We start from the raw sequence: 17,693 nt of genomic DNA on the forward strand, positions 1-17,693 counted from the left end.
GACATAGGGATTACAATCCTTGGGGGCGGCGATTGTAAACTAATTGTTTAAGAAGGTAAAAGACTTTGTATGCAGATACATTATGTTACGAAGTTTCTGTCTGTCATATATCCATTGTCCTTGACCTCATTTTCATGGTTCAGTGACTGCTTGAAATAAGAGTTTTTTTGTCATGTGAATTTCTCACTTGTTATGAGTAAAAGGATAACTATATTTGGTATTTGGGTTCCTTGCGACGTTTACATGTATATCAGACAGGGTTTACCTGACCTTGACCTCATTTCATGGATCAGTGATCAAGGTTAAAGTTTGGTGGTCAAGTCAGTATCTCAGATACTATAAGCAATAGGTCAACCATATTTGGTGTATGGAATGATTTTAAGGTGTTAATGTCCAACTGGTAGGTTTCATCTGACCTTGACCTTTATTTCATGGTTCATTGATCAATGTTTACTGTTTGTGGTTTGGTCTATTTCTCAGGTACTGTAAGCAATAGGGTCACTATATTTGTTGTATGGAATGATTGTAAGGTGTAAATGTCTGTCTGGTCTGTTTCATACGACCTTGACCTTCATTTCATGGTTCATTGGTCAATGTTAAGTTATCATGGTTTTGTCAGATTATCAGAAATTATAAGCATTAGGTCAACTATATTTGATGTATGGAATGATTGTAAGGTGTTCATGTCAGTCTGTTGGGGTTCATCTGACCTTGACCTCATTTTCCTGGTTCATTGGTCAATATTAGTTTTTGTCTCGCCTTGACGGAGTCAAAAAGCGAGACATAGGTATGCTGTTTCCGGTGTCGGCGACGGTGTCAACAATGTATTAGTTTGTGATAAGGTCTAGTTCATGGTGAACCACTAGTGGTAGGTCAATGATATTTGGTATGCAGTTGTATTAGCATTGGCACATCTCATTACCATGGAGATTATTTGGCCCCGCCCCCTCAGTCAAGGTCTTTTGACTTTGAAACTTTTCATAGTTTACATGTATTTGTTTGTGATTAGGTCAATTTATGGGGAACCACTAGTGGTAGGTCAATGATATTTGGTATGCAGTTGTATAAGCATTGGCATATCTCATTTCCATGGAGATTATTTGGCTCCGCTCCCTTAGTCATGGTCTATAGACTTTGAAAATTTTGCTAAGTTAACATGTATTTGTTTGTGATTAGGTCAGTTCAAGGGGAACCATTAGTGGTAGGCCAATGTTAATTAATGTTCAGTTGTATAAGCATTAGCACATCTCATTTCCATGGAGAATATTTGGCCCCGCCCCCTCAGTCATGGTCTATTGACGTTGAAACTTTTGCTTAGTTTACATGTATTAGTTTGTGATTAGATCAGTTTAAGGTGAATTGGCATTTGCAAGTATCATTTCCATGGAGATTATATAGCCCCACCCCTGATCATAGTTCATTGACTTGGAAGCTTTTACATAGTTTACAAGTTAATGTTTGTGTTTAGGTTTGTTTAAAGGGAACGACTTATAATAAGTCAATGGTATTTGGTATGCAGTTGTATTAGCATTGACACATCTCATTCCATGGAGATTGGTTAGCCATGTACCTTCAGTCATGGTTCATCGACTTTGAATATTTGCATAACTTACATGTTAAAGTATTGCTATTTTAATTTCAACATTTGCATTATCAAAATTACAAAAAGGCGAGACATATCTCTGTGATAACAGTTTATTTATTCATGGTTTTGTCAGTTTATGAGATACATTTAGCAATAAGTCCACTATATTTGGTGTATGGAATGATTGTAAGGTGAACATGTCTGTCTGGTAGGGTTCATTTGACCTTGACCTCATCATTTTATTCAATCATGAATAAAACATAAGACAAAAATTAAGAAATTACACCAGCCAGGTGTTCCAGGTTGGTTACCATTAGTTTGATAAGCTTGTCCAACTTGGCATATGATACTGAAACCACATTTTAGTATCCTTGATTTATTGGCTTATATCATAATATGAGGAAACAACTTGTTTAGTCCTCTATGAAATACATGTTTTTGGCATCTTTCCTAAGGGTCAATGATAAAACCACAAAATTAAGTAACTAAGAAACTGGAACTTTCACAGAAATGAATAGATCTTCAATAAATATGACAGGTTTCACTGATGGAGCATGATGCTTCCCCATCTATTGCTGCTGAGTCCTCTCCTGGATTTGACTGGTATTAAAGTTATTCAGTTTTTAGTGTTTTGTGGACTATTATTTGTCTGTTCATCTTTAATTATTTTGGCTGTGGTATTGTCTGTTTTACTACAACTGCCTCAGTTAATACTTTTTTGACTTTTCATATAAATCTTTATATGATCTATTAGGGTTTTTGGAATATAGATTGATTGATTGCTGGTGTTTAGTGCAATCTTTTCAGCACACTTAGCTCATGGTGGCCAGTTTTTATTGGTGAAAAAAGCTGAATTGCAACTAGCAATCCTGGTTTATCAAAAATTAGAGTCAATTCCCCCTTTGTCAAAGCTGGGTTCAAACTCACAACCTCAGTGTTGACATGATAGTAATCACTGTAGTTTTATTACTAAGACCACTAGGCCACTGAGGCTAAAATTTAGGGAATATTGCTGTTAAAGGAGACCAGTGACAAATATCACACGCATCATAAAAAAGAATAATATAAGAAATTCTACCGCTTTAAGACAAATACATTTGTTGATGAAATCTCAAGTTTTCCAAATTGATTAAAATTACAAATTTTATTGTTTTGGAAAATTCGTTTATTGTCTAAGAGAATTGTACCCTGTAAATGAAAAGATTACCGGATGTTTTTAATTAGAAGTGTCTGCCACATCAAACAACTTTCATTAATTTAAACATAGTAACCTTATTAGTTAAAGGAAATTCATTATTAGCAAATTAGGCAACCATAACAAAAAGGTGATATTTCCTGATAATAACACAAAGGTGACCTTGTTGTTCGTCAATTCTCACTTTTAGTGATAAATTTGACAATAGATGTCACTTTGCTGTGAGTTTCGGTTATTTGACCATGTAGACACCATGTCCACCATGCCCATTTATTTTCTAAGTTTACATGTAATTGAAGAAATTTTTATTACCTTTTTTTCTACTTACCACAATAGCTACTAAATCAAATGTACCATACTTGAAAACAAATATTTATTATTGTCAAATTCATTTTGAAAGGGAGATAGGCATGGGAACTTTCAATAAAGAAATATCATCATGTATCATTAAGGTCCATTACGGTCCTATTCTGTGTGATAAAATTGGATAAAATGGATCTACACACTATTAATCTTAACACAATAACTTAATTTTCATAACCTCTTCTAATATTTCAAAGTTAATCATTTTTGAAATATATAATGTTGGCACTCTGGCTCCAGATTATAATAGGGAATTAAGTTGTCAGTTTTTGAATTGATGAAGACGTTATTTGACCTTTTAATCATTTGAATTTATTTTTATCAAAACTGATGTAAAAAAGCTTTTTAGAAATTAGTTTGATTTAATGAATGAGTTTACTTTAACTCATGAATTTGATCAGAAATCAGTTTTTAACCTTGATTTTGGAAAAAAAAGTGGCCTCCAGTAGTGTACTATTTTTTGGTAGTTTGACTTTAATATACACACCACTAGTTTTGAGGTTAAGAGTCTGTATCAAAAGTACTAAGTACCGGTAATCATTTTCATGTCCTGTGGTCACATTTATTGCCCTTGATTCACCAATTATTACCTTAATTATTGGCTTGAATGCCTTTGGTTACGAAGTCTAAAAAGATTAAAAACTAGACTTTAAAAAATGTATGGCTGCATCAGATTTTTTTAAGGAAGCCCAAGTTAAGACTCAACTTCTATATACATTACCTAATGATATTTTTGAAGTACATGATTTCGATCTGACAAAAAAAAATTCAAGACAACAATAACGATTTCCAGCATTCCCTCATTTCTAGTCCAGTCAAAATTACTACCATTCATCAAATAATGCCACTTAATTTACAAGAAGTACCTTTTGGATTTTTTGTATATTTTTTTATTTGACCAAGCCAAGGCTCCGTGTTGAAGGCTGTATTCTGACCTATAATGGTTAAATTTACAAATTGTGACTTGGATGGAGAGTTGTCTCATTGGCACTCATACCTCATCTTCTTATATCTATATATATCCATGAAATATTTGCCACTGGATGTTTAAAGCAAACATTAATCAATCAATCTGACTAATTTTTTTTTACACAATGGTAATATAGTGTTGATAATTGGTCTTTCATCGGCTGATTATGTAAATAGTTAAAAACCCTTTACCTATATGTTTGACCAAAAAATATATAATTGTTTCCTGTCTCTTGGCAGAAAAAATAGGGAAGGTACCCGAGTAAAATGATTTCTTTTCTTAAATATTTTACAAAGACTATATAAGGAAATGTTCTGGACTTCAAAGGTGCTTAACTGAAAATGTCTGGACTTTTAAAAGTGCTTAAAACCAGGAATTTTTTGAATCTGGAATAATTTTGAATTCTGGAAAATTGATAAGAAATGTATGATGAAAAACTAAAACAACTAAATAGAAGGCTTATTTTACTTTCAATGATATATTTCAGTATGAACTAACCACCCTCCCCCCTTTTAGGCTAACCCTCCAAAATTGGGTTTAAGTTATCATCATACATTTCTTTTCAATTTTCCAGAATACTAAATTATTCCAGATTCAAATAATTCCTTGTTTTAAACATAAATATCCATAAAATGAGTTTGGGAAGACATGAACATTTTTGGTAGATATGGAGATCTGAAACGCAACTTTATATTTTTCTTACCATTTGCAAGGAAATAAGTTAACACTTGGTATCAGTGTAGTGTATGTGTAATGGGGTGAAAAGGATTAAAAATGTTGTTTACAGAGCTGTAGCAAGTAAATGTTTAAAATGAAACATAGAATGAATAAGGGAAAGATGGAATATTCATAAGTAGTTAAAAGAAATGCTTCCAACAAGTCTGTAATAGTTTAGACAAAAGTTAGTTCTTTGCACTTAAGATTTAGTATATTAAAGATGTAAAGTTAAAATAAATTTAGATTTTTTAGACATTATAGAAGCAGACAATCCTTTAAGCTTTTTAATGAGCGGAGGCATGATTTGTTGTGGTGAAAATGATTCAATTTTAACAGATGCAATACACAACTTCATCGTTAATCAGTGAAATTAACAATCATCTCAAACCCACACGCTGGTAATTATGAAGGTGCTAAGAAAAGTCCAGTAGCCTTTTCTCAATGTTGCATGAAATATAGAAAACAGCAGTTTAGGTCATGCGTCATGCAAGTGAAAATAATTTAATCATGGCATATGCAAAATTTAAATGCACTCTTAGACAGCATATCGTTTCATAAAAGTAGACAGGTGCCTTCAGTTTCTTTTAGCATTAATATTTTTTTTTTGCATCTTAAATAAATGATGCATTTGGCAGGACAAGCTTGAAAGCAAATGTGTAAAATTACTTTCCAATTTTGCAGACTTTTAAATGGTTAAGTCTTCAGTAAACATTATAAGGTTTCTATCATTTTATAATAACAAATTTTGATTAGAAGGTAGCAAGGTGGAAAATTGAAACAGACTAAACTTAATTAAAATGTGACTTTGATTTAAATGAGGTTTATGTAACTTGATAAATTCTACAGTGCCAGGCTATAATAAGATGTTTCTTAAAAACAAATCCACTGGATTTTTTTCCTATAATTTTACCAAGATTTCTTTCATTACTCAAGAAATGTGGGAGAAAATATATTATAACTTTAAAAATGGAATGATTGTAAGGTGTACATGTCTGTATGGAAGGGTTCATTTGACCTTGAACTCATTTTCATGATTCATTGGTCAATGTGAAGTTTTTGTTGTTTTGTCAGTTTATCAGATACTATAAGCAATAGGTCAACTATATTTGGTGTATGGTGTACATGTCTGTCTGTCAGGGACCTTATTTTCATGGTTCATTGGTCATTTTGTAAGTTTTTGTGGTTAGGTCTGTTTCTCAGGTACTATAAGCAATAGGGCCATTATATGTGTTGTATGGAATGATTCTTAGGTATACATGTCTGTCTGGCATAGTTGATTTGACCTTGACCTTGATCTCATTGTCATTGATCATTGATAGTGTTAGATGTCATCATTAGATGTATGTGACATTTGTAGTAAAAACTTCATATTACAGTGTGTCAACATTAATGCAATCATGATAAGTAAAGCAGATGAGACATTTCAGAGGGTGCACTCTTGTTTAAAAGAGTTATAAATAAAAACTTTAAAGATGATCTCCTTGTGTACGGTAGTAGTCTTATATCTCTGTATTTTCTTCTATATCAGGATAATCATGGCAAATAAATTTAATGTGCTTAGCCATGGACCATAGAAGTTGTATGTAACTGTTATAATTCACTAAATTTGATAAATATGTGAACTGATGAATAACTTTTTTTGTTCTTTCAGACACGAAATCCATAAAATCTACCCAAACAAGTTTGTCAATAGAGAGGATGATCCTAATAGGTTTAGAATATTCAACACCTTGTATGAACTACCAGGTAATATCAAGTTTCTGTATGTATACATTGAATGAAAAATCAAGTAACAGTTTAATTAAAAAAGGTACAGCTTCAATGTTCTCCCCAGAATTTTCAAATAGCACCATGTGATTTGAAATAGCACTGATTCCCTAAACTTAAAGCACCACATAATGACATTTATAATGCATTATACTACATGTATCAAATCTATTCAGATAGCACAGAAAAAATGCACCATGGGCCAATAGTACCATTGTTTTACAAGGCTCTGTGGAGAACACACAAAAGGGGACACATTTGATATGTCTTAAAGTTATTAGGCTTATAAAATGCTGGTCTGTCCTGTGCTTATACTACTGAACTTTGTTTTTAAGATGGTCAAACAACTTACAATCATAGCTATAGTTTGTTTACCTGGTCCAAAGGGTCTAACTTTGTATCCATCATCAGTTTGAGTATTGGTTTCTAAAAATAAATCTTGTGCTCAAAAATGGTCATTTTGAAATCTAAGGCTGTCTAGTTAATAATTATAGAATAACTAATCGAAGAAATCAAATAGAGAAAAATATTCAACGAGTGACCGAACAACACATTAATTCACGAATGCGCGTAGCGCATGAGTTAATTATCAGTGTTGTTCGGTCACGAGTTGAATATTTTTCAATATTTGAATTCTTTGATTAGTTATTCTTTTTATTACATTGGCAAATGGCTTTTTTAATGAAATTAATGCAGAAAATGTAAGGAACTATATCTTTTTTCTAGCATTCACAATTTGTTTTGATCCGACGTTATTGACGTCTTGACAACGCCTATTGTTGTATGACGTCAGAGAGTGAAATAACCACGTTTATTTCACATGTGAAATTATTGGTTTTTATTTGACTGGGAAATCAATGTAATTCATTGCTACCAATGTAATAATTATTTTTAATGTTACTGCCAACCAAAACACATATGTATAATCTATATGATCATTGTTGAAATATAGGAAATAAGTTGACCCTAAAAGTCAATTGAAAAGATTGCAAAATGTGAATAGAAATTTTTATTTTTTTTTGGGGGAGGGGGGGGAGAGTTTTTCTTGATGCCATTTGAAAATAACAATAAACGTTTACTAACAAAAAGATTAAGTGGAGTGATCTTGGGTATACCCTTAATGACCATGACCTTATAAGTATCTGTGGACTCACTGTTGTTTTATATTCATGTCTTTTCATCTACTTGAAAGCCTTGATATCTGTTAAATCTTTAATGTGTGAAATAAATTCAACTAAATGTATTAGCACATTGCACACTGAATACAAAATGAAAATGATTAGAATGTATACCAAGGCAATTTTTCAGTATAAGTAGACCAAATAAAAAAAGTGTTTTATGAGGCTAAATAAAAAGTTATGCTGAAAAGACATTGACACTTTTGAGGTTGAGATGTATCATTTTATCATTGTTTTTCTAATGTACTTTTCTCACTTTGATACATATGCACATTTGTTACTAAGTTGATATAGTGTTATAATTTATCTAAATAACACCTCCCAGATTATAGAAATTTGTATTACCAATTAATCATGTAGACACCTTTAGTACATTGATCAAAGCTATTAGTTGTATTGTGTTAAAAGTTTTGTTCCTGTTGAAAGCTCATGTCTATAAAAACCTTTTTTTAGATCATACAAAAACAAAATCTTTAGTTTCCCATGACAATCTTGGGAATCGGGAATAAATTTTCTTTTACCCCCCTTTTTTTGCCAGATTGTGTCAATGTTACACAGGTTCCAAGTAGATTGGAGGGGATAGATTGAGTTTTCAGATTAGCCTTAAAATGCGTATTAGTTAGTTGGAAATATTTCTTGAAAAATAGGAATAGTCAATGATGAGAAAACAAAATGACAATTACTGTGACTTTTTCTTACTTCATGGTAAAGGGAAAAATTTCATTGGTACAGGTGAATCACAAAATATAAATTTTCTATAGGATAGTATGCAGATTTTTATGCCCCTGCCATAGCAGAGGGGGCATTAAGTTTTACCCTTGTCCGTCTGTAAATACATACGTCTGTACGTCCCAAAGTTGGTTTCCGTTCTCTAACTTGAGTTTGCCTCAACCAAATGTTATGACACTTATATACAATGCTTATTACCACAAAATACAGATCAAGTTTGAATTTTGGTAGCATCACTCTAACTGTTCTAGAGTTATGCCCCTTTATAAATGGAAAAATTACAAAATTTTTAGTTTCCTTTTTGTAACTTAGGTTTGCCTCAACCAAATGTTATGAAACTTATACACAATGCTTATTACCACAAACACAGATCAAGTTTGAATTTTAGTGGCGTCACTTTAACCGTTCTAGAGTTATGTCTCTTTATCAATGGAAAAATTGTAAAATTTTTAGTTTCCGTTCTCTAACTTAAGTTTGCCTCAACCAAATGTTATGAAACTTATACACAATGCTTATTACCACACAATAAAGATCAAGTTTGAATTTTGGTGGGGTCACTTTAACCATTCTCAAGTTATGCCCCTTTATAAATTGAAAAAAATGCAAAATTTTTAGTTTCTGTTCTCTAACTTAAGTTGCCTTAACCAAATGTTATGAAACTTATACACAATGCTTTTTACCACAAAACACAGATCAAGTTGAATTATGGTGACGTCACTTTAATCATTATCGAGTTATGCCCCTTTATAAATTGAAAACTTGCAAAATTTTTAGTTTCCGTTCTTTAACTTAAGTTTGCCCCAACCAAACATTATGAAACCTTTACACAATACTTATTACCACAAAACTCAGATCAAGTACAAATTTGTGTAGCGTCACTTTTATTGTTCTTGAGTTATGTCCCTTTATAATGTTGTATGCAAGCGGGGGCATCATCTGTGTCCATGGGGACATATTCTCCATTTATTTCAAATGTTATGAAAGAGATTCTAAGAGAATAACCAGTCTTGTTGACTTTTTTGTCCACAATCATGTCATCATGTTGATGTTACAGCCAAGTGGTTGCAAGGTTGCATATAAAAATAAGATCTGGTATAATTGCCAACTAGACAATTCTCCACCAGAGACCAAATGACATAGAAGTTAACAACTATAGGTCACTGTATGGCCTTCAACAATGAGCAAAACCCATACCGTATAGTCAGCTATAAAAGGCCTCAAAATGACAAATATAAAACAATTCAAACCAGAAAACTAACGGCCTGATTTATGCAAAAACAATGAAGGAAAGTGCAAGAACCTTAAAACATTGGTTGGTATTTGTAGAGCTGTATTTAAACATAGATGCAATAACTGCTTCCATGCAAGGCTACATTCAAACACTGGTTAGTATTTACATAGAAAAATTGAGCATTTGGTGTAATTTGTGAAGTCATATTAAAACAATGGTAACTATTTACAATGCAACATTGAAACTTTTTGTGGAGTGTGTAAAGCAAAAGTGAAACAAAACAGTAGGTGCTTTTTGCCTAGGAACTTTGAAAAAAAAGGATATTTTTCTTGTATAAGAACATAGAAACAAAACTGGTATGTAGCTGTTTCTTAAGCAACATCAACACAGTTAGTTCTTTTAACATGGTTACATTCAAACAATTGATGTTTATTTCAAGACAATATTGAAGTAATGAATGCTATCTGCAACATTATGAGGACAGATTAGTTGATAGTTTTATGAATTAAAGTTTGATGACCCGGTTAAAACTTGCAGTTAGTTGACATGTGCACATTTTCAGGGATTACATTTGATTCAATCTTATATATGCTTAATATTGAATACAATTTTCTAACACCTTGCACATATGTTTTGAAATGTGTCATTATAAGAACAGAGGATTTTTTTTTATTGTCATGTTTAAGAGTTTTTAAGTTAATACATTTTTGTTCAAGGAAGCAATACTGTCTTTCATGCAAAAAGTGCTTTACAAGTGCTTTTACATGTCAATAAAACTACAAAAAAGGCATTCAATTCTTAAGTAAAAAGTGTTATGGATAGTGATCATAGTGATTTTTTAACATATCGAAATTCCAGTAGACTTTGTATGTTTGTTTCAAGATGGATAAGGATAAAAAATGAACCATAATACGTCTCAATTTACTGTCACTTTATGTCAGAGAGCTGTCATCAATTTGAGGGTTAATATGTTAATAAACTCATTATTAATACACCAATACTACATAAATAGCCAGGAAACAATGTTGTTAATGACTTCTGTGATGGGCGAAAATTCAATTATCAGAATAATAATTTTAATAACTTGTCCATCAAAGCAATTACTTGTCATCTTTCATAAATAGATAAAATATAAATGTTTAAGAATAAACATATGCATAAAAATGCATATGATAATTAATGTAGACTGTCTGAAGTCTGAAATGTTTTTTTTTTTGGGAGCATTGAAGTGCAACTTACTAAATGGTCTATACAGATAGTCTTGTACTGTTGTAGTGTCAAAAGAAACTTGTGTTAGAGAGTGCAACTTACTAAAGGGTCTATACAGATAGTCTTGTACTGTTGTAGTGTCAAAAGAAACTTGTGTTAGAGAGTGCAACTTACTAAAGGGTCTATACAGATAGTCTTGTACTGTTGTAGTGTCAAAAGAAACTTGTGTTAGAGAGTGCAACTTACTAAAGGGTCTATACAGATAGTCTTGTACTGTTGTAGTGTCAAAAGAAACTTGTGTTAGAGAGTGCAACTTACTAAAGGGTCTATACAGATAGTCTTGTACTGTTGTAGTGTCAAAAGAAACTTGTGTTAGAGAGTGCAACTTACTAAAGGGTCTATACAGATAGTCTTGTACTGTTGTAGTGTCAAAAGAAACTTGTGTTAGAGAGTGCAACTTACTAAAGGGTCTATACAGATAATCTTGTACTGTTGTAGTGTCAAAAGAAACTTGTGTTAGAGAGTGCAACTTACTAAAGGGTCTATACAGATAATCTTGTACTGTTGTAGTGTCAAAAGAAACTTGTGTTAGAGAGTGCAACTTACTAAAGGGTCTATACAGATAGTCTTGTACTGTTGTAGTGTCAAAAGAAACTTACAGATAGTCTTGTACTGTTGTAGTGTCAAAAAAAACTTGTGTTAGAGAGTGCAACTTACTAAAGGGTCTATACAGATAGTCTTGTACTGTTGTAGTGTCAAAAGAAACTTGTGTTAGAGAGTGCTACTTACTAAAGGGTCTATACAGATAGTCTTGTACTGTTGTAGTGTCAAAAGAAACTTGTGTTAAAGAGTGCAACTTACTAAAGGGTCTATACAGATAGTCTTGTACTGTTGTAGTGTCAAAAGAAACTTGTGTTAGAGAGTGCAACTTACTAAATGGTCTATACAGATAGTCTTGTACTGTTGTAGTGTCAAAAGAAACTTGTGTTAGAGAGTTCAACTTACTAAAGGGTCTATACAGATAGTCTTGTACTGTTGTAGTGTCAAAAGAAACTTGTGTTAGAGAGTGCAACTTACTAAAGGGTCTATACAGATAGTCTTGTACTGTTGTAGTGTCAAAAGAAACTTGTGTTAGAGATAGCAACTTACTAAAGGGTCTATACTGATAGTCTTGTACTGTTGTAGTGTCAAAAGAAACTTGTGTTAGAGAGTGCAACTTACTAAAGGGTCTATACTGATAGTCTTGTACTGTTGTAGTGTCAAAAGAAACTTGTGTTAGAGAGTGCAACTTACTAAAGGGTCTATACAGATAGCCTTGTACTGTTGTAGTGTCAAAAGAAACCTTACATTAGAGTTTGCAGAGTAATGAGGTCACCATTGATTACACTAACTTTGCCAGTTGTAGCATTACATTCAGGCGATTCCAACTATTTTTGCAAATTTTAACACAGTGTAATGTCCATAAGAACATATGAAATGTTCAAATATTTCTTAGAATTAAAGCTGTTTTTTTTTTCAAATGACTGTCCCACCTAATTATTATGTTGCAAGAAGAAATGCTTCTTTGCTGTAATATTTTTATTTTAAATCATATTTTGCTGTAGCCATTTTAATGAGAGATGTAAATTCATTAGAATGATCTGTAAAAATCATATAAAGTTGGATAACTCAAAAATTTACACATACATTTGTCCATGTTTAAAATAGAGAATAGCAATTATTTCAAACATGTTGATTTTCCCCTACATATATACAGTATAGTTATGTGCATTTATTTTAAAAGACAGTTGCTCTTTTCACAAAAATCTTATGGCTAAAGCTAATGTACGTTATTCTGAAATGTTTATGACTTACAAATATTTTTTTAAGTGTTAGATTTTTTTTTAGTTAATTGCAGTTTGTCAAGTTTTGGGGATTTGTATTGTCATTTGAATTCTGAAGAAATATGTATCAGTTAACACTAAAAACACAGTATCTATCATTCAATGTCCTAATAAGCTTATTTCAAAGTAAAATAAAACCTTTAGTGCATCTTGTCCATTAGATTTGTCATTTTCAAATGAAAATCAGAAATACCTTTTTTGTTGCATTCCAAGCAGTTTTCTAGATTAACCATCATTAAGATCGCTCAAACCAAAAGTATAGATTTAATTAATAGAAAGTTTAACAAAAATTTAAGCAACAAAAAAAAAAGCCCAATAAGAAGAACTAAAAATTGGCTGCCATCAACTTTGCCAGAGAACTAAAAAAAAAGAACAATTCAGATTGTACAGAAAAATTTTCAGTTGTCACAAATATCTGCTCTAGTCATATCATTTATTGTAGAAATTTGTTCCAATGGTATAAATATAATTCTTGTATACAGGTACATATAAACAGTGGAACAACTTATCTTGAAATTGTGAGGTATAGTGTTCTGCAACTTCCTTTATAGCTCTTTCTGACATTACAAGTTTCAAATAAATCTATAATGCTGTCTTGTTAATTTGCATACCTATTCAACCCCCAAAAAATAGCAAAGCTAATTTTATAGCAGGCTTAGATGTCTGAATTTGGAAGATCACTGAATCTATAAGTAGACAGTGTTGTCACGATTTTTCTTTAAATCTATGCATTCATGTCGCGGATGACATCGTAGATTCTTTCATTGAAATATTACGTCCTGTATTAAAGATGTACCATTCAGCCATGTTAACTGAAACACACATTGATTATGTTTCCCCTAATTAATTGTAAAACAAAATGATTAATTACCTTTCTTTTGTAATTGTTCATTTATATTGTTTATTGTTTTGTGGAAGAGTGATTCTCACTGATGTAATAAAAAAGGATTTTTGATTGACAAAAGTATGCTAACAATTTACAGCTTGAACTAATATTAATTATTCAGGCAGGATAAATATACACAGAACTTTCTTTGAATTGTAATTAATTATGAATTTTTCCTTTGATCTTTTTGGATTTTCTTTCCTCCATTATTCATGAAATAAAATTGTTTTTAACACCCTTTTTAAATTAGAATAATTATGACATTTAAGGCATTGAGGTAATTAATGTTGTTAAATTTTAACATGAAAAAAATCATATTGATGTGCCAAAGCCCTATATTTATTCCTTTTAAGACATGATCATTTAGTTTTATAGACTGTAGTTTACTCCCTCTCCTACCAAATATTTTGTGGAAAGATTAAGACACCAGTTAATTCACCATCTTATCAAAAGAATTTAAAAAGTTAAATCTCAGAATTACCTTTTCATATATTTACAAAAAAAACCATAATAAACCCATTTATGGATGATGCTGCTTGTAGTTTTCAGCAGCCATTTCTTTTTGGCCAATATGGCTGTACATTTTTTTTAAAAAACTGCCCCATCTGAACTATGTGGACAGCAGGGACGGCGTTTTACGTTTCCGGAAATTGGCATTACTTTTCCAGGAAAAAAAGATGACGTTTCCGGGAAAAAAAGTTCACGTTTCCGGAAAGAAATACCTTACTTTTGCTGGAAAATTGTTACGATTCCTGAAAAAAAAAAATTATTACTTTTCCGCGAAAATAATTAAGGAATACCTTTGAACGAAAGCAAAGTCATAATTAAACTGTAGCCAACACGTCGTACAAAGTCCACAGTCGTACATTCACCATTTAAAAGTTTTGTGGTTTTTTTTCAACAAGGAAGTCCATCTTCTCCTTTTCATATTTTCGAACGGGTGCTTTAATAGATAGAGTTCTCATCTTTACGATTATGTTGTTTGCAGTTTTGATAGCACATCGACAAAGACTAAAAGGTTAGGATGGATAGCGTAAAACTGCTCATTAAGTGGAAATTAAAATACTAGGAACCTTTGGTTGGTGGAAATCTCGAATTGCCATCTATATAAAATTCCAATATGTAATCTGCAAACTTCATGCATTTATCGTCAGATGAAGCGTCTGCTATTAATTCTACAAATCATTCTTCAATATTATTGTTTGGCAAGTAAGCCAAACCAAAGAAATGTGTCAACCATTTTTTCCAAAATCCGAATCTTTGTCCTTGTAGTCGTAGTCAACTGATAATATCTTATATATTGTAGATTTAATATCAGAAACATTTTTGTATAAAAGTGTAAAATAAATAATTATCTAACATATATTCAAATATTTATGATCTAATTCCAGATAAATTTCCAGAAAAGTAATAAATACAAATTCTGGAAATGTATACTTTAAGTTTTCGGAAACTTAGTATTGGAACTTTGAAAAATTAGCGGAAACGCAATACGCCAAGCAGGGAGTCCTATCTTGCAATTCATAATCTATTTACCTTTTATCCCTGTTTACAACTGGAGTTTAATCATGCAATTCATAGTCCATGATTCCATAAACCTTTATTCTGTGTCGTCAACAGGAAGTCCAATCTTGCAATTCATGGTCCAAAATAACTTGTTCTGTGTTGAGAACAGGGAGTCCAATCTTGCAATTCATGGTCCAAATAACTTGTTCTGTGTTGAGAACAGGGAGTCCAATGTGTTGATAACAGGGAGTCCAATCTTGCAATTCATGGTTCAAATAACTTGTTCTGTGTTGAGAACAGGGAGTCCAATGTTTTGATAACAGGGAGTCCAATCTTGCAATTCATGGTTCAAATAACTTGTTCTGTGTTGAGAACAGGGAGTCCAATGTTTTGATAACAGGGAGTCCAATCTTGCAATTCATGGTTCAAATAACTTGTTCTGTGTTGAGAACAGGGAGTCCAATGTTTTGATAACAGGGAGTCCAATCTTGCAATTCATGGTCCAAATAACTTGTTCTGTGTTGAGAACAGGGAGTCCAATCTTGCAATTCATAGTCCATAAACTTAGGTGTGCTGTTATAAAACTATGACAACATTAATGCAGTTCTTTAATGGAAGTAGAAAAAATAGAAAATAGACAAAATCAGGTGGGATGGGAGTAAAATGGTTACCAAAAAATTAATGATGTTGACCAAAGCTATTCACTTTATCCTAAATGCATCGATAGTTCAAAAACAGGTATTTTATGGCCATATTAATTCAGGTCTGTAAAAGGTAGGTCACTTTTCAGAAACCTGTAAAATCAGTCATTTTGGCCAACTTGGACTACCATAAATGTTTCCTGAGCAAGACAAAGTCATATATAGATATAAGAAGATGTGGTATGAGTGCCAATGAGACAACTCTCCATCCAAGTCACAATTTATAAAAGTAAACCATTATATGTCAAAGTACGGTCTTCAACACGGAGCCTTTGAACATATATACTTATATTCAACATGGATAGGCTACAGTAACTACAATGTAATATTTAAATGAAAAAGAAATATGACAAGTAGAGTGAAAAGTCCATTTTCAGCAGGGATTGGTTTTGTCCACCCACCTACGCACCCCACCTCCTACCACATCCCCTCCGATGCAATCAACACCAAGATTAATTACAATGAGGTTATATGCACTCTTCTTTGCGAAGCATCAAACAAATTAGGTGACCAACAGGACCTTAATGGTCTGTGTTATTGTCCCTTGTTGATAGTCCTCTTCCAAAATACAACAATACTCAGGGATCATTTGACAGAAAGCTTTCATACATCATATTCTATTGACCATTTCTGTACCATCATTTAGATTTGATAATTTTTTTCAAGACTTTTACCATTGTTACAGGAATAATGAGACTTTAACCATTTTTCGACTATTAAACACAATGATATCTTGTGAATGCAGCTTCTCCTTGATTGTTTGAGAAGAGTTTATCTACAGCAAAGCAATATTGTTATTTTTGTTACTCAAAAGGTTGAAAAGATAAATGACTTCATGCGTCGAAGGAATCATAAAGTTGGTTTTTAAGTGTAGTATACATGGTTTTACTAATTACTGATAATATTTACATCAATGATTAAGTCATTTATTATGTTATGATGTCAGCTTTCATTAGTGATGAATATACAGTGCTTAAACTGTACATTTTCATTAGGTAGGTACTCTTTACACATCTTTTTATAAATGATTGTTTCTAAATACACTTTAAAACTTATCATTATGTGATCTACACATAATTTCTTTGTAGACGAAAAGTGTGCCAGTCCTCTTGGTATCTCTGATGAGTTTTACGGACCATGTTTCATCCCAAAGGGTATCACCAACCCAGTAGTCAACACGGTTGTATTGACATGAAATATCACTGATATGTTAATTTTTTTGTAAATCAACTCATAAAATGTTGAATTATTCGAAAACACTAAGGTTTTTTCTACCCCCAGACATAGATGGCCTTATCCATATTCAGCTTAACTTTTTGAACTTTTTGGTTTTCAATTCTCTTAACATAACATTGAGTCTTTTGTAGACCAAACCCATGTCTAGGACTCTGTGTAAGGCATATACTTGCAAAAGATATGCATACTTAATAGAAATAAGTGACCAAAATGAATGGAATCTGGCAAACTAGATACAAGTATTAATTGGACAGGTAGTATGTGTAATTGTTTTCCAATGGCCACAATTTGTTATACATTAACTTCTTGGCATGTAGATGTACTCTTGGTAATGATATATTTATATTGACAAGATTACATTTTTGTGGTCAAGACAGTGACCCAAACACATATGTTTTGTAATCTTTTCATAATTGATCCCACCAGTCTGTGATGTTCAGTATTTGGATAAGAGACAATTTTGTGGATTTTAGACAAGAGCTAATGTGAAGTGTTAATTAACCTTAAAGATATAGAGCCTTGTTAGTACTGTTGTCT

At 32.0% G+C, this 17,693-nt stretch overlaps 1 protein-coding gene across 2 annotated transcripts in view; it reads left to right on the top strand.

Moving 5' to 3' along the window:
• LOC127733300 (cytosolic purine 5'-nucleotidase-like) overlaps positions 1-17,693 on the top strand; it is a 108,839-nt gene that overhangs the window by 59,582 nt on the left and 31,564 nt on the right. For both annotated transcript variants that reach the window (XR_007997069.1, XM_052242662.1), the window contains exon 6: positions 6,482-6,576. Coding sequence is in view for 1 of the 2 variants with exons in the window: in XM_052242662.1 (XP_052098622.1) it covers positions 6,482-6,576 (95 nt within the window). In the remaining variant the exon portion in view is untranslated. The remainder of the gene's footprint in view (positions 1-6,481; positions 6,577-17,693) is intronic.

This window comes from Mytilus californianus, unplaced genomic scaffold, assembly GCF_021869535.1.
Source record: "Mytilus californianus isolate M0D057914Y unplaced genomic scaffold, xbMytCali1.0.p SCAF_3, whole genome shotgun sequence".
In the NCBI taxonomy this organism is placed as follows: domain Eukaryota; kingdom Metazoa; phylum Mollusca; class Bivalvia; order Mytilida; family Mytilidae; genus Mytilus; species Mytilus californianus.